The sequence below is a fragment of the Typopeltis vanoorti genome, chromosome 10 (genome assembly GCF_054136105.1).
Source record: "Typopeltis vanoorti isolate ZY-2024b chromosome 10, IOZ_Tvanoo_1.0, whole genome shotgun sequence".
NCBI lineage: Eukaryota > Metazoa > Arthropoda > Arachnida > Uropygi > Thelyphonidae > Typopeltis > Typopeltis vanoorti.
This window is the reverse complement of record NC_143558.1, coordinates 584,081-603,194: the sequence shown is the minus strand read 5'-3', so window position 1 is coordinate 603,194 and position 19,114 is coordinate 584,081. Positions and strand designations below refer to the sequence as shown.

At 34.5% G+C, this 19,114-nt stretch overlaps 1 protein-coding gene across 3 annotated transcripts in view; it reads right to left on the bottom strand.

Annotated features, from left to right (window-relative positions):
• The window catches only part of LOC150102123 (tRNA (32-2'-O)-methyltransferase regulator THADA-like), a 694,369-nt gene that overhangs the window by 204,248 nt on the left and 471,007 nt on the right, over nt 1-19,114 (bottom strand). For all 3 annotated transcript variants that reach the window (XM_090398691.1, XM_090398692.1, XM_090398693.1), the window contains one exon: nt 15,191-15,384. In XM_090398691.1, the coding sequence (XP_090254817.1) occupies nt 15,191-15,384 (194 nt within the window). The remainder of the gene's footprint in view (nt 1-15,190; nt 15,385-19,114) is intronic.

Below are 19,114 nucleotides of genomic sequence, written 5' to 3'. Positions count from 1 at the left end.
CATGGGAATATAAAAAAGATCTGTATTTAAGTTTTGTCGAAAACTTAAAAATTCAATTTCTATTCAATACACTACAGCTATATGGTGTCAATGGGGCATTATATCAAGCAATACTTAGTTTTTATGAGTTGTAAGTCAGCAGTTAGAATTGAAGGAAGAACAGAAAGATGGTTTAATGTTAAATCTGGTGTCAAACAAGGATGTACATTATCCTCTTCTTTATTCATTATCTATACGGATCACATTATGAAGAAAAGTGGTATTAAACATGATATGAGATGTTAATTGGAGATGTTAATGTGAGCTCCTTGATTTGATGATGACGATGATGAATTATAAGGATCATTTCAAAATTTCTGCATTATACTCCTGTTGTTAAACCAAACATTTCTTTCATTGATTATGTTGATGGCGAAATTTCAGGCTTTATTGCTGCTGCCTCCATGTTTGGATAGATCTTGTATTCCTGTCCACAAATTTTAAAATAAAAAATTTTTTTTCCCCATTATTTTTTATTGTGCAGTATGCAGATCTAACTTTTGAATTCTTGTCATAAAACCAACTACATTTTGGTTCTGATTTTTCTGGGAGTCAATTTAACTATATTACATTAAATGTTTTCCAAGCATGCTGGAATTGTGTGTAAAAAAAAAAAAATACCACTAAAAACAAAAAAAGATTATAAGAATGCCATAGCCATACCCTATGTTAGAGGCATTTCAGAAAAAACAGAAAGAACACTTCAAAAATACAACATAAAGACTACCTTCAAAATCCTTACAAAATTAAGATATTTACTCAGTTCTTCCAAAGATCCTCTTCCACACCTGGCCCACCCAGGGGTTTACAAAATCCAATGTACATGTAACCTACCCTATATAGGGGAAACAGGATGCACTATCCTAATCAGAAAAGATGAACACAAATGACACATTAAATACCTCCATTATGGAAAAACAGACCTATCAATCGCATTCCAAACATACCCGAGAATTGACTGGAAAGGCACCAAGTCTCCATATTACACCAAAACCTGGTTTGAGAGCAAAATTTAAAGAGGCCTGTGAAATGCTAAAACACAATTCAAACCCGAACTAATCATTCCAAGAATGTAGAGGACATATGTGCAATCCTTATAACAACTGGAACAATCCCAGAAGGAAATCTCAATACGAGAGGACTTTAGAAATGTTTAATGTAGTTCTGTTTTTAATTTATTTTTATATTTACCTTTCTAAACTTTCTTTTATTTTTTATTATTTTTAATATTATTAATTATTTTTTCTTTTCCCACTAGAGGTCAGGCTAGATAAAAGGTTAATAAGCAGCATTGATTCATTTTACCTTTGTAAAGTGCAGTAGCATGTAGTGTGTTTCTTATACATATTTTTCTGATGATGACCTGAATACAGAGGCCCAAACGTCAAATGTTACTTTCCTCATTATAGAAGATGAAGATGGAACTCTTATCACGGATAATCAGAAAATAGTTGATAGATGGAAATGTTATGCAACCAAGCTTTTTCAAAAGGACCCTCAACTGACTGATGATATTTTGGATGGAATTTTGCCTGGAGGTCTGGAGGAAGGAGATTACCCGATATTAAAAGAAGAAGTCATTGCAGCAGTTAGCTCCTCAAAAATAGGAAAATCACTGGAAATTGACGGTGTTACAATGGAACTGATATGGGAAGGAGGTGACATCATCATAGACACCTTGCTAAATTTATTCCAGGACATATGGAACACAGAGACTTGGCCTTCTGTCCTTGTACCTATTCCTAAAAAGGGAAACAACAATAAATGTAGCAACTATAGAAAAATAAGCCTTATTAGTCATCCAAGCAAAATTCTGTTAAAAATATTATTGTCAAGAATCGAAAAGAAAATAGAAAGCAGACTATTCAGATGAACAAGCAGGTTTCCAGAAGTCCAGAAGTACAATCTACCATATTTTTACAATACACATACTAGGTGAAAAATACATAGAACATAACAAAATAATCTGTCACAACTTTTTAGACCTTGAAAAAGCTTTTGACTCAATATAACACAAGGTATTATGGAAAATTTTAGAACAATATGGTATTGACAACAAAATCATTAGGATTATTAAATCTCTTTATTCCTCATCTGATATGAGAATTGAAATTAAAAATTACAGCACTGTACCATTCTAGGCAGAATGGGGGGTAGGACAGGGATGCATTTTGTCCCCCTCTTCTTTTCTGGAATATGTCATAGATGAAGCTCTTCTTGAATATGACACTGGAATAGTAGTTGGCGAACTAAGAATAAACAACTTACGTTTTACAGATGATATTGATCTTCTCGCAGAAAGTGAAGAAGAATTACAAGAGATAACCAGCTGCGTTTTCGGACATTAAAAAATATGGATTATACATAAACCTGCAAAAAACAAAAACGATAATCTCAAAATCAGACATTAAACTCTTAAAGATAAAACTGGCAATAAACAAATGGAAAATATAAATAAGTTCACTTATCTAGGAAGCACGCTGAGTCAAGATGGTCGCTCAAAAACCGACATTAAACACCGAATTGCTAAGGCAACTGTGGCTCTGCAGAAGTTAAAACCATTGTGGGGAGATAACAGAATAGCAATCACAACCAAACTAAGCCTAATTGACACCTTGGTAAATTCTATCCTCTTGTATGGTTGTGAGGCCTAGACTTTATTGAGGGAAGATGAGAGGAGACTCCTGTCTTTTGAAATGAAAACTTACAGAAGAATTTTGAGAATTCCTTATACCGCTCACAAAACCAATGAAAATGTCCAAAAATGGATTGATTCAATAGACGGGAGAAAAAGGGAAAATATTCTGACAGTCAGAAGAAGAAGAAGATAAATGAAATGGTTCAGACATGTGGAGAGGGCTAATGGCATTCCAAAGCAAGCACTAGAAGGAATCATTCCGGGATCAAGGGTTAGGGGCCGACCTCGATTAAAATGGACTGACAACATCAATAAATGGACAAATTTCTCCATTTCTCAACTAACATCAAGAACAAGAGACCAAGATGATTGGAGGAGGCTAACAAAGAATATCACCTGCCAGCTATGAGTAACCCAACGGTCCATTTAGGATTATGGGAGAGGAAAGAAAAGAAAATAATTTTAACACGTGTGTTGTCTCCATAAATTTTTAACCATGAATGCTGACCACTGTGTAACCGTGGTTAGACATTCATATAACTGTAACGAGACACTAGTTAATAATAGCATAACTCATCAAAGTCATATTATTATCAACTTGAAAGCATTTTCTTTAACTTTATCCAGCTAAAGAAAATCAATACCAATCACAAAAACCAAAACAAGCTGATCATGTTAAAAAAAAAATCATTTTGTTCATTTAAGTGAAGAAATCAGTGAATACAGGAGTACCAGTTAATCCAGATATTAAAAACCAAAAGATATGCTCATCACTCCATATGGAGAGCTCAAATAACAGAAATAACATAATTTTCTCATATGTTGGTATTCCTACATAAATTATTTGAATTATACTCTTTGTAGTTTTTTCAAAGTAGAATAGTAAAGCTTGGTCTTCTGTAATAAAAAAATAAAAAGGAGAAAAACTGTATGTGACAGGTGATATATATGTCTTCCATGATGTTTAATTCTTTTGTTGAGGACAGTGCTTCTTTAATGAGTTCTTGGATGAAAATGCTAAAAAAGACTGCGGAGAGTAGGCATCCTTGCATTACTCTTAGTTTGATTTCAAGCTTTTTAGTTGTGACACTGAACTACTACACTTATATTCTGACAGTAGCTTGAAATGAATCTTAGTGTTTCAAAGTCTACAGTTTTCTTTGTTAACATTTGAATAAGCTTACAGAATCAAATGCTTGTTTAAAATCCACAAGAGAGACTAAAGGTCTCTCCCCTTGTCCCATGCGATTTTGGCCAGACTAACTATGAAGAGTAAAGATATGGTCAAATGTTAATATGTTTTTTCTAAAGCTGGCTTATTCTTCTTCTATTAGCTCTTTGTAAATGTTATGTAGATGATTTTCTATTATTTTTACAAAGATTCTGTAAGAGTGGCAAAGAAGAGTAATTAGTCTATAATTGTTCTTGAACATCAATTGAACATCACCATTTTTTCATGTATAGGCAAGATTTTGCTTAATTTCCAATCATTTGGTGTAGCCTCAGAGAAAAGAATATTATTGAAATGTTTGGGTAGTTGTGTAATTAGATGAGGTCTACCATTGTTATAGAGCTCTCTGGGTATTTCATCAATTTCAGGTGCTTTTGAAGATTTCATTTAAGTTTTCAGATTACTTCTTCCTCTAGGATTATGGGTATTGTATCTTTCTCATTGGTTAGTATATGTGGGTGAAAGCTTTTATCTTTAAAGATATTAAAAAAGTAATTCTACCAGATGTATTCCATTCCATCCAGAAGATGAAATAGAATATAAAAGAATAAGAGCCATAGCTAAAAGAGAAGTCAGAAAAAGACATAGAGAATCAAGGAATAAATTTGTTTCTAATTTAGAACATGATTTATATAAAATAAGACCCAATGTATATAAGATTTTGAAACACTTAAATGCAGATACCAAAGAAAACATAAAATTAAACACTGAATTGAAATTAGAAGAATTTCTAAATTACTACACAGAACTGTGGACAGACAAATATTTCAAAAAAGACAACTGGCAAACAATTAACGAAAATGAAAAGGAAATAACTGAAGAAGAATTAGAAATCAGCCTGAAAGAAACAAGAAACGGAACATCACCTGGAGAAGATAAGCTAGGTTCAGAACTATATAAATACGCAGGAACAAGATTCAAAGAAAGACTCTTACTATTTTTAAATAAAATTTACTCAACTGGCATCCCCCCAATAGAATGGAAAAAAGCAATTGTGATTCTTATCTTTAAGAAAGGTAATAGAGATGACCCTAAAAATTATAGAGGTATCAGTATACTAAATTCCTGTTACAAAATATATAGCAGAATCTTAAATAACAAACTAATGAAATATTCCAAAAACTTTATTCTAGAGGTACAGAATGGATTTAGAAAAGGACGATCATGTATAGACTAAGCCTTTTGCCTAAAATTAATAATAGAGAAAAAAAGAGAATATAATTTAGAAACACATATTGCATTTATTGACTTTGAAAAAGCATTTGACAAAGTTAAAAGAAACATATTATTTAACATATTAAAAGAAAGACAAATACCAAATAATATCCTAAAAGCTATCATAAGTATATATGAAAATAATCAAATACAAATAAGATTAAATCACGAGCTATTATATACAAGAGAGAGAGATAAACCAAGGGGTCCAACAGGGATGTCCCCTCTCAGGAACTCTTTTTAATATCTACTTAAATGAAATAATAATAAAATGGAGTAAAAATTTACATCAAGGAATTAAACTTTCACCTACAGTTAACTTACACACTCTCCTCTTTGCAGACGATCAAATAATAATTACAAATTCTGAAGATAACTTACAGAAAGCTATTTTAAATCTAAATGAGATATCCAAAGATTATGGTATGATAATATCAACGGAAAAATCAAAAACAATGGCCTTTAAATGACAAGATCCAGCAAGAACTAAAATAGTAATAGATAACAAGATCTTAGAACAGGTGAATTCATTTAACTACCTAGCATGTATGATCACATATGAAAATGAAAAAGATATAAATGTAAAAATTGCAAAATATTTAAAAATAACAGGTGTAATTAACTCTATATTTAAACCAAACCTAGTTCAAAAACAAACCAGGCTAAAAGTATACAATACATTAGCCTTACTGGTCTTAATGTATGGAAGCGAAATCTGGACCATAAAACAAAAAGACAAACAAAGATTAACAACAGCAGAAATGAAGTTTATGAGAAAAACTGCAAAGTATACCCTATTTGATCACAAAAGAAACGAAGAAATTATGAAAGAATTAAACCAAGAACCAGTAATAGAAAAAATTAAAAAATATAAACATAAATGGATGGAACACATTCAAAGAATGAAAACAGAAAGATTACCAAAACAAGCCTTAAAGTACAAGCCATTAGGAAAAAGAAAACCAGGAAGTCCTCTTAAACGATTCAACGATGACTTCTAAGGCTGGAAAAGGCCATGCTAGGCCTAAATCCTTGATATGTATGATGATGATGATGATGATGTATTCCATTTCTCTAATATTTCCAGTTACCTTGTCTTGAGAATCTTTCTTGCTGAGAGGTGAAGGAATGTAGTCTTTGGTAATTTTTAAAGGATTTCTCCCTCTATTTTTATTAATTTTTTTATTTAATTTTACAAACCCGACTCTAGAGACCAAACATGTATCTTTTTCAAACTACTTCAAGCCTCCAATAAATGGGGTGCTTAATGGTCAAAGCTGTATAACTGAGAGGAGACCTCCACATAGCCTTTAAAGGAATGCGGAGAACCGACCAGGGCTACTGACCTAATGTCCAATCCTCACCTTCTCGTGGTGCACCCTGTTGGGTATCTACTTTGATACTGAACGAACGAGGATGGGCTGGCAATTTGGGATTTAGCCGACCAAATTGTATTCTTATTGGTTAAACCAAAATAAAAAATGATGGTACAACATGACAAAATTTCATGCCGACTGGGGCGTCGCCCGGTTAAACAAGGCCCCCGTTGTTTTCGCCAGGGAACCAGGGCGAACAGCGAAAAGTCAGCTACTGGAACAAATCTGAAAACAAACCCCAACTCAACATCACCAGAGTTAACGATCAGTACTATCAACGTAAGAAGCCTGAATGGCAAAGAAATGGAGCTAGCTGAGGAATTAGATAAGTACCAGATCGACATAATAGGGGGGACTGAAACAAAAATGACCAAAACTGGTGAGATCTTTCTGAGCAATAAATACAAAATGTTATATTCAGGCAATGACAATCAAGGAAAAGAAGGAGTAGCCATAGTATTCAAAACAAAATACGAGGCTAATCTTCTTGAATGGCAGTCAGTCTCAAGTAGAGTAATGTGGGCAAATATGAGAATGGGGAACTGGACAATGAGACTTATTTATGCCTATGGTGCCACAGAAAGTTCTACTAAGGTAGAAGTGGAGGAATTTTTTGAGGCTTTAGAAAAAGCAACTGACACAATGAAAAAGGAAAAGTTGGTCCTTGTTGGGGATCTAAATAGTAGAGTAGGAAATGATTGTGAGACATACAAAAATATTTTGGGAAAATTTGGAGAAAAGAGCAAAGCTAATAATAATGGCAAATATCTGTTGGATTTCTGCTCAGAACATGGACTGGTTATTACTAACACCATGTTCCAACATAAAAATGTTCACAAATTCACATGGAGAGAAGAGGCAAGGAATAAGAAAAGTCTCATTGACTATGTTATTGTTGACAGTGATGTTTTCTCCCTGGTGCAGGACACCAGAGTGTACAGAGGATTTGAAATTGGAAGTGATCACTATTTAGTCTTGAGCAGGATAAAATTGAATTTCATATTGAAAAGAATAACATGTAAGAAAGTTTTAAAGCGAATAAAAGTTGAGCAGCTCTCAGATGTGAACTGTAGACTAAAATACAGAAATATTATTGAAAAGAAAATGAAAGAGTTTGAGAAGAGGAATCAAACCTTGGAGATTCAGTGGCAAACTCTGAAGGAAACATTGATTGACTCTGCCAGAGAGGCATGTGGTGAGGTTGTGTGCAAGGATAAAAAAATCAGAACTTCCTGGTGGACATAGGAAGTTAAAGAGGGAGAGAAGGAAAAGAAGAAAGCATATCAAAAGTTACTGGCAAATAAGTCAGCTTTTACTCTTACAGAATACAGAGACAAATGTAAGAAAGCTAAACAGTGTGTAAAACTAGCTAAACAAAAGTCATGGGAGGACTTTGGCAAGAATATAGAAAATAAATATCAAGAAGGTGGCAAAATATTCTGGAGGTTGTTGAAGAAGCTTAGGAATGGAGGAAAGAGTGCTGTAAAAGGAATTAGAGATGATAAAGGTGAAATGAAAACAGGAGAAAAAGATATCCTTGAAGTATGGAGTAATTACTTTGAAAAACTGCTAAATGAAACAAGCAGTGATAAAAAACACTGACCAGGCATGCAGTCAGGAATACATATCCATACTTGAAGTAGAAATAGCCATCAAAGGCTTGAAATGTGGAAAGGCAGCAGGAGTAGATGATATTCGACCAGAAATGCTGAAGTATGGTGGTATAAGAGTCTTACAGTGGCAGCACTGCATAGTTCAGAAAGCCTGGGCAGAGGGACGAATTCCCGATGATTGGAGTAGAGCACTCATAGTACCCATATATAAAAAGGGAAATAAAACTGAATGTGAGAATTACATAGGTATTTCCCTACTGAGTGTTCTTGGCAAGATCTATGCAAGTATACTTGAGAAACGGTTGAGAAGAATTGTGGAAGAAAAGCTTGGTGAAGAACAAGCTGGATTCAGGCCAAATAGAGGCTGTCAGGATCAGATCTTCACTTTACGACAAATAGTTGAGAAAGCATGGGAATATAACAAAGATCTGTATTTAAGTTTTGTCGATTTGGAAAAGGCATATGACAAGGTGCCAAGAGAGAAGCTATTCAATACGCTGCAGTTATATGGTGTCAATGGGGCATTATATCAAGCAATACTTAGTCTTTATTTGAGTTGTGAGTCAGCAGTTAGAATTGAAGGAAGTACAGGAAGATGGTTTAATGTTAAATCTGGTGTGAGACAAGGATGTACATTATCCCCTCTGTTATTCATTATCTATATGGATCAAATTATGAAGCAATGTGGTATTAAACCTGATATCAAAATTGGAGATGTTAATGTAAGCTCTTTGCTTTATGCGGATGATGTTATACTTCTAAATAAATCCGCTACAAGTCTGCAAGATTCTCTGACTAAACTGAATAGCTGTTGTAATAGATATGGTATGAAGGTCAGCAATAAAAAGACAAAGACAATGAAAATAGGCAGAATCATTGAAAATGTCAACTGTGTTGTGAATGGAGAACCTGTGGAACAAGTAAAACATTTCAGCTACTTAGGCACAATTTTTACTGAAGACGGTAAACTAAATATAGAAATAGACAAAAGAATCAGCAAAGCTGGTATGGTGGGAAGTCAATTGAATAAATTCATATGGAATAAGAAAGAAATTAGTCGTAACACTAAATTAGCTGTATACAAGACTGTGTTCAAACCAATTTTAACTTATGGATCTGAGAGCTGGGTCAGAAGTAAAACACTTGACCAAAGACTAGAGACCGCAGATATGAGAGTCCTGAGGAAGATTAGAGGCGTGAACAGATGGCATCAATGGCAATATCATATTAAAAATGAGGATATTAGGAAAGAACTTGACATTGTCAGCATCCAGGAATGAGTTAGCAGAGCTAATCTCAGATGGTATGGTCACTTAAATAGAATGGGAGAGGAAAGATTAGCAAAACAAGTGTTCTCTGCCAGGTTGGCAGGAAAACGACCCAGAGGAAGACCAAGATATAGGTGGATTGATACGGTACAAAGTGCCTTAGACGATAGAAATATAAGATCTGATAATGTTGGAGTCTTGACAAGTAACAGACTGATTTGGAGGAAAATTGTAGATAGGAAGTTAGTAATGATGTAATTTTTTCATGTAGTACTGTCATATCCTGTACACCCCTTGATGGTACATGGCAGGAATTTGATGGTGATGATGAGTGGAGGAATTTGGAATCAGGACATAAATAAGTTTCTGTACATCGTCTGCTCTATCATTCATCATTCAGCCAATCTATTTTTTGTATTTCAGTGCATCCTGTCTAGCTGGTTTTGTAAGCATCTACAAAATTGTTATCTGTTTGTTTTTTTATGTTGTTCCTACCCTTAAAAGGTTATTAGTAAACCTATCATATCTTTGTACCATGAGTGACGTAAGGATTTCTCCCTCTATTTTTATTAATTTTTTGTAATTTTTTTATTTAATTTTACAAACCCGACTCTAGAGACCAAACATGTATCTTTTTCAAACTACTTCAAGCCTCCAATAAGCAGGGCTATGAAATTCATCTCCCACATCAATCACCATGCTCATGGCAGGATTCAAACCCACAACCTGTTGGTTGGAGAGCGGGTATAAGCTAACCACCTGGCTAACCACGCCAGCAAGATGCTATCCTACGATTATTTTGTTTTATTGTTTTTTTTTTAAAAATCTGTCAGCTGAGCTGGTTATAATATTTTGCAGAAAGTTCCACTCAATTTCAACATTAGCTTCCTACTTGTTTTGTCTTTCCTTAATACACTTAGTGATCTCATTTTGATATGCTGTCTTAACAGTAAGTAACCAAGTGAATTTTTCCAGATTTGGTGTGCTTTTTTATTTTTGGGAAATTTTGATTGTATCTTGACAGATAAAAGTATATGTTCTGTATCCAGTTCAGCACTATGAAGGGTTTTGACATTTAAAACATAGGATTTTATAGTTTTGCAAATGAGGAAATAATCTATGCAGTTTTTAGAATTTGGGTCTGATTAAGTCCAGGTATATTCGTGGGCAAGTCTATGGTAAAATACAGTGTGCAGCTAGGGAATTATTTTCTTTATAGAAATCAAGCAGATACTCTCTTCTCTCATTTTTGTGTATATTCCAAATTTACATGTATGTTCATCAAAATATTGTCCAACTTTGGCATTTAAAATCACCCATAATTATTAACAGATCTTTTTTTGTATGTTCTGTCAATTTCCTCTTGTAGCAGTTGATAGAAATCAATATGATCTTGTTCTTCTTCTTCTGGATGTGAAGAATCAGGTGAATTTGTTTGTATTATTTTAATAAATGCTTTCCTTTCTTTTGTTTGTAGTCTAATGGTATGATTCCGGCTGAGATGAGTTTAACTTCTACAACACTGTAGGAAAATGATCTATGGACTATGACAGCTACTGCTTCTCTGTGTGCCAAATCATTCCTGCCTGAGTAATATAATATTGAATGTTTTAGATTTACATGTCCTTATCCAGTCCAGTGTATTTCTGAAGGACCCACGATATTCCAATTAAACCTCTGGGGCTCTTTCTCCGTCGAATATATCTTTCCAAGTTAGTACAATGTCTGAATGTTTACAGTATATATGTAGTGAACTGATTTCATTGACCACATGACCAATTTCTCAATATATCTTTGTGGTATAAAAATGGTAAAGCCCTAGGACCAGATAGAATACCGGCAGAAATAGTAAAGTTATTAGAAGGTGACAACATTAACATATTAGTAAAGCTATTTAATAAGATCTACAATACAGGCATAATCCCTTGAGACTGGTTACAGTCGACCTTCATCATGCTACCTAAAAAAGTAAATGCGAAAACTTGTAATGACTATAGAATGATCAGCATAATGAGTCACGTTCTCAAAATGTTTCTGAAAATAATTCAAAAAAGAATATACAGAAAATGTGAAGACACCAACAGTGATACCCAATTCGGCTTTACAAACGGCTTGGGAACAAGAGAGGCTCTTTTCTGTTCTCAGATCTTATTTCAAAAATGTATTGACCAAAACAAGGTAATATTCATTTGCTTCATCGACTTCGAGAAAGCATTTGACAAAGTCTAACATGCTAAACTGATTGTATTATTAAAAAGAATTGGATTAGATGGTAAAGACATCAGGATCATTGAAAACTTATATTGGAACCAAAAGGCATCTGTTCAAGTTGATGACATTATTACAGACTCCATTAACATCAAACGAGGAGTAAGGCAAGGATGTGTGCTGTCACCTCTTCTTTTTAACATCTACTCACAAGCCATATTTCAAAAAATCTTGGAAGGAAGAAAGGAAGGGATTAGTGTAAATGGTGAAATCATCAGTAACATCCGATATACCGATGATACAGCTCTTCTGGCTGACAATATTCAGGATCTTCAAAATCTTTTGGAGCTAATAAATGCAGAGAGTGAAAAAATGGGATTAAAAATAAATATCACCAAAACTAAATTCATGGTCATAAGTAAGAAACCAATTCTTAATTTAGCACTTTCTTTAAATAGGAAACAAATAGAAAGAGTGGCAAAGTTTAAATATCTCGGATGCTGGTTAAATGAAGATTGCAATCCAGAAATGGAAATAAAAGTTAGAATTGCAATGGCAAAAAAAAATTTTCTCTTGATGAAATCAACACTGTGTAACCGCAGTTTAAACTTAGAGCTTAGAGTACACACGGTTAAATGCTATGTATGGTCTGTACTGCTGTACGGTGCAAAAAATTGGACCTTGAAGACAACATCAATAAAAAGACTTGAAGCCTTTGAGATGTGGTTATACAGACGAATGTTAAAAATCCCATGGACAGCAAAAACGTCCAATCAGGAAGTACTGAAACAAATGGGGAAATCATGTGAACTTTTAGATACCACAAAGAAGGAAAACTGCATATCTTGGTCACCTACTTCGTAATGAAAAATATAAGATACTTCAATTGATTATAAAAGGGAAGATAAATGGAGGAAGAGGACAAGGAAGACGAAGAAAATCTTGTCTGGCAGATATCAGACAGTGGACTGGTATGAACTCTGAGAGACTGCTCAGAATAGCTGAGAATCGCTCAAAATTTGCCAAGGTGGTCGCCGACCTCCGATAGGAGATGGCACTCAAAGAAGAAGAAGGTATAAGATTCAACATGCCAGCTTGCCCATATGCAGCACCAGCATTCACAACACTTCTTTTAGCAATCTAATCCACATGGGTTTGAGGCAGTTGAATTTAATGTAGCTGGCCTACAATTCCTCTGTTAGATTTGCCTACTTAGGGCAAATACCTAGGATAAGTCAGAAAGGAGAGAAGTTTAAACATCACTCAGTGTAAATTAAAACATCTGAAAGCAAAAATTTTGTGTGCACAACTTAGAGGGAACATTGCTCAAATTACAAATCTTCACTTCCTTGCTCATCTAGCATACACCCTAATCATAGAATTCCTATATCCTTTTCTGTTCATTCACATTTACCTCACACTTACCAATTAGTTTCTAACTTTACAACACTTGTTATGGATTATGAAACACTACTCATCAATGGAATATGATCTGTCAATGTATATATCTCACATTTCTGTCACAAGCATGCATGTTGTCACTTTAATTCACAATTACATTTTTTCTTGCACACTTCACTACCTGCTATGTGAGTTTACTTGATCCTTTATTAGTATACATTTCTAGCAAATTATCCTTCTGTTTTCTCCCATAAACTACTCAATATATGCTAATGAATACAGTTCATCCACATTCCACTAAACCTGAAATGCTGAAGTAAAAGGCTAACTATCTCCATGAATTAATCTCAAGCTTTAACTATATTTATTTTAATGTAAACAAACAAACAAAAAGCTCATCTTCTTAACAATAAAAAAACTTTTTTGTTATTTTTTATTGTTAAAGCACCATAAGCAATCTTGAACCCTTGTTTATCCCTTGGTAGCTTTATAAATTTTCTTTCCCTCATTTCGCATACTTTCCCTTCCCTCCAGTCTATCTCTATAACTAAAATCATCCATAAGTTAAGCCCTCTTTATGTCTATGAAGTCTATTTGTCTATGCAGTTAGCAGTTTATAGTCCTCTTCAGATGACTTAAGTATGTAGCAGTATCCATCTACATATTTTGTCCAGTTAACCTCTAGCTCATACCAAACATGCAATCATCTTCTTATTTACATCTCTGCTTCAATCCTTTGACTTACAACTTTTCTACAAGCTACCACAGTTGCTCAATATAATGCCCATTACACCATATAATTATAATCTTCTAAAGAGGTTTTCTTTCTGCACATTATCATATTGTGATTTTGTTGCTGAGATAGTGTGTTGGCAAATATATAAAGGTTTAAGAAAAACGGTGTGCATTATGTTGTATGGAGAATAGCAGAATATATTCTACATAAATTTTAGAATAAGAGAGAAATTAACTCAAACATTAAACTACCAGTTTAATTGTTCTGTTGTCTATTTCCATATCTAATTTGCCATCAAAAAAAAAAAAAAAAAAAAAAAAAAAAACTAGTGCCTTTTATTTCCTTATAGGGAGTAGGAGAAGCAGTTTTAGCCCTATCTAACTTTTGGAGGCTGAGTCAGCAGTTCAATTTCCACTAGTAGCCATGAGAGTTAGCTGGCCCAAGGTTATAACTGATTTTACACAGTGAAGAGCTGGCTAACAAGTGCTGATATGTTGTGGTGCCTAACTCTAGCACAATATTTTTAATGACTGAAATAGTGTGGGTTCTATGGTTGATTTTCTTGAGTTTACAGGCTTGCTAATGCCAGAGATTAACTAACTTGGGAACTGGTCAAAAAAAAAAAAAAAAAAAGGCTTAGAAAAAGTTTCTGTAGTCAGTAACTAGAATCAAACCCTAGACGCTCTTTCTTTGGGTGGTCTAGTGCTGAGGAGGGCAAACACCACTTCCAATGAGCTACATAGGCTCTGTGTAGAAAAATAAAGTATTTGCCACTAAATTGTATACCTAAATAATGAAAATATTTTAGTTGTTTATAGGTTCTCTGTTGAGAATGAAGTTGAGTAGGAAGGACACTGTTCAATGAATTGATCTTATGGATCTGAGTGTTGGGTTACAAATAAAGCAGTTGATCAGACTAGATATTGCAGAAGAGTTCTGGGGAAAATATGAGAAGGGAACAGATGGCATCAGCAGTAGACATTAAAAATGATGTCTACTGCTGATGTTCCATATTAGAAAGGAACCTGAGAAATCAGTAATGTGTAAACAGGACTAATCTGATATGATATAGTAATTTAAACAGAACAGGAAAGAAAAGGTTGATGTAAAGTAAGGCAAGTATTTAATGTCAGAATGGCATAAAAAAGACAGAGGAAGATCAAGAACTGGGTGGATTGATGTAGTTAGCAGTGCATTAGAAGAATAGATCAAGAACTGGGTGGATTGATGTAGTTAGCAGTGCATTAGAAGAATGAAATGTAAGATGTGACAATACTGGAGATTGTAGGACCACCATATATCCCACACAGATCTTGAAGGTGCATATACCAGGAATGGATGATGATGAACTATGTCTTAATAAATTTTTAATTTCAACCTTTTCACAAATAATATAAAATATGAATTAAAATGAATTTAAATATTCCTTTATTTATTCAAAAAGAATATTAAAAAAAACATTTACTCTTGAATTCCATTTTTCATAGATGTATTTGATGCTTCTTTGAGTTCATCAAGCAAAAATTCATATAGGGAAGGAAAGCGCAGAAAAAAGACTCTGCCTGTCATGCAATTCTTCTGGACTTTGTCTCGTGAACGATTCACACCAAATATTCGAGTCATGAGAGCACTGAATAGAATTGTAGCAGAATTCCGTACCTTTTTTTAAAATACAAGAAAATGTTAAATATATGCCTTTTTGAAAATTTTAGATAAGAAAGTACCAATATAATTTATAAAAATAGTTATTTTTATAAATTATTTTTATTAAATAATTTCTGCACGGGATGTAAATTTATGTCTGCTATGCTCTTACTAAAATTATGTTGTCATATTTAATTTCCAGCCTATCATTATTTGTATAACAGTAGCTGATAGTATTTGTATCTTGTCCAATTTATAAACTGTATCCCATATATACTTTCCAAATATTGAAAATTATACTCTGCAATACTGAAATAGAAGCTCCATAAGTTGCTCACTTAGCCCATTCAAGTCTTGCCAAAAAGCCACATCTTCTCTATTCATAGCTCTTCCCAACTTCGCATCATCTGCATATCCCCATATAAACTTCTCTTAGTATTGTCACTGTATATAAGGTAAACACTAACTTAAACATGATTCTTTACTCAGGAATAAAGAAGCATGTTTAAGTTAGTGTTTACCTTAAGTGCCAAATAATAATAGAAATAACAGGATAATAACAGGAAATCTTAAAAATGTAGTTAACAAGTGCCCAATTCTATGCTTTAAATGAAAATAAATCTTAAAAAGATTCATAGTTTACTTGAGAAGATCTTGATGGTGACACATAGTAAAGACAATAGACTTCATGTGGGCAAAGAGGGTGAGGAGTGGTTTCTTTGCTTGGAGGGTGGTTGAACCGTGCAATGCATTGCACGGTTCAACCACCCCAATGAGTTTAAGGAGTGGTATGATAAACTTTGTGTTTCTTAGGGGGGGGGACCTCCCCTTGATGAGTCTTGACAGCACCTTTAACCTGGCTTTTCAATGAAAGTCTGGCTGCGTGAAAGGTGCCCAGGGAATGGAAGAAAGGTAAGATAGTGCCATTGCATATGGGTGGTAACAGACTGGAAGTGTCTAATTATAGGCCAGTTTGTGTCATCAGTAGTTGTTAAGATCTTGGAGAAAGTAGTGAGGGACCGAATACAGTATTGGGCAGATGAGAGTAATGTTATCTGTGAGAGTCAACATGGATTTGTGAAAGGGCGCTCTTGTTTTAGCAATATGCTAGCCTTTTATAATAAAGTTATAAGACCATTAGATGAGGGGAAAGGCATATACTGCAATTTTCTTAGACTTAGTGAAGGCATTTGACAGGGTGCCACATGATAAGCTGATATTTAAGTTGCAGCACATGGGTCTGGATGTCAGATTAGTCAACTGGATTCAGGATTGGCTGCCTGATAGGTATCAGAGAGTTGTATATGGTGGAGCAGTTTCAAGGAGGCAGAGGGTTACAAGTGGGATCCCACAGGGCTCAGTACTAGGACCTATATTGTTTAACCTTTATATCAATGACATTGCCAGTGGATTGCAAGAGGATATTCAGTTGTTTGTGGATGATGCGAAACTAGGAAGGATTATTAGTAATAGTGCAGATGTGGTAGCCTTGTAAGAGGATTTGAATAAGCTAGATAGAGGTCAAATGAATGGGGGTAGCAGTTTAATGCAGCAATATGTAAGGTCTTGAGGTTTGGGAAACACTGATGGGATGTGCATACTCTATGGGAGGAGTTACTGGAGGAAGTAGGGGAAACAAGAGATCTGGGGTTGATGATTGATAGAAACCTGAAATTTAGGGGACATATTGCAAAGGTGGTGAAGGTAATGCAGAGGATTGCTGCAATTATAAGAAGGACACTGACCTGCAGAGATAAAAGGGTTATCATTCCGTTGTATAAGTCTCTGATCAGACCACACTTAGACTACTGTTCTCAGATTTGGTCCCTAGGATTTGAAGGGAATAAATTAACTGTGGAAAAGGTACAAAGACAGATGACAAAGCTGTACAATTTTGGTTATGAGGATCGGCTGAGGGAATGTGGACTGCAGAGTTTGGTGGATAGAAGAAGGAGAGATGATATGATTGAGACTTTTAAACTGTTGAGAGGTGGTTACAGGGTTGACACTGGGGAGTTCTTTCACTTGGTTGAACAGCGGGAAGGAGTGATGACAAGAGGCCATCCCTGGAAGTTATGAAAGGAAACTATGAGCAAGAGGGTGAGGAGTGATTTCTTTGCATGGAGGGTGGTTGAACCGTGGAATGCATTGCCTGATGGAGTGGTGAGAGCGAGAATGGTCAATGAGTTTAAGGACTGGTATGATAGACTTTGTGTTTCTTAGGGGGGGGGGGAACTCTCCTCGATGAGTCTTGACAGACTTTATGTTCTTAGGAAGGACCTACCACGATGAGTCTTTTGACTCCATGGAGGCCTGAATAATAATAATAATAATAATTTTAATATAAAGTTGGTATGAATATGATGCACTGGATAATAAATATCATGGGCAAGCATAGTTTGGAGAAGGAAATGTAAATGATGAATTACTAGTAGAATGGTAAATTCTACCCTAAATAAAGCCATAGTGCTGTCCACTAGCTGAACAAGTGGACAGCACGGCTTTAAACTCTAATCAGGACACTGATTTTTGTGACTCTTTATATAGTATAACAACATTCATTATTGTTATTATCATGTGACAATGAGTCCAAGGACTCATCAAGGGAGGGCATTCTACAATTATATGTCTCCACTATTTAATCCCTCAACTACATAGAACTGCTACTACCATCCTTATTTACATACTAGGTCAGTGGTGGTGAACCTTTTCATGTGCGCATGCCAAAAATTTACAAATCGAGTTGATGACGTGCCGGACAGTTTTCAATAGGGGAAAAATTAATAGAAAATGAATAATATATGCACGTAAACACAAGAATGATATTTAATTAACCAAATATTTCGTTCTGGAAATAGCAGACCATCTTCAGTGGCACTACAAGAACAGTTTTTAAAAAAATACAAGGTGGAATACTAACAATAGATCATTTAAAAATAGAACAAGCCATGTGATGTTATATCACTAAGTATTGAAGGGAATATTTTTAAGCAGAGACATGATTGAAATAAAGATATTATTAATAATATTAAATAACATAAAATGAATATGAATTAATGAGTTATCCTGATTAGACTTTCCCAGATTTTTGATATAGATATACAGTCATTCCAATTCAGGTTAGGACGATGGAGTAAAGTCTCTATACTTTCTTTGAATAAATGTTCAAATTTATAACGGGATCTATGTAAGAGGTGAGTTTTTGACCAAAGGATGTTGTGGTTAGTTTCAATCCCGTGCTGAGCCAATCCAGATTTTTCAGGTTTGTTGTGATGAATGGAGAATTGATGTGCTTGGATTCTTTTTTCAAAAGAATGTCCAGTTTGTCCAAAATAGGAGAGATCAAAGTTGCAGGGAATTTGATAAACTCCAGGAAGAGATATAGTTGAGCGTTTGTCTTTAAGAGAAGGAAAATGGGAAGATAATTTGTTAATAGGTGAATACGTAGCTGCTAACTCATATTTCTTCAGAATTCTTGCGATAGGTTCTGAAATCCCAGAGATGTATGGAATTGGAACTCGACGTATTGAATCTTCGTTGTTTTGTGGTGAATTATAAGAATTGAAAAGATGTTGAGTACTCTTTTCGGAAAAGCCATTGAGTTTCATGTGTTGTTGGATAGAAGAAAGTTCTTTCTGTAGAAAATTAGAAGTAGAACAATTAGTTTTGGCTCTTCTGATTAGACATTTTTTGATTCCTGTTTTTTGACAAGGATGATGGGCTGATTCTTTAAGAATATAACAAC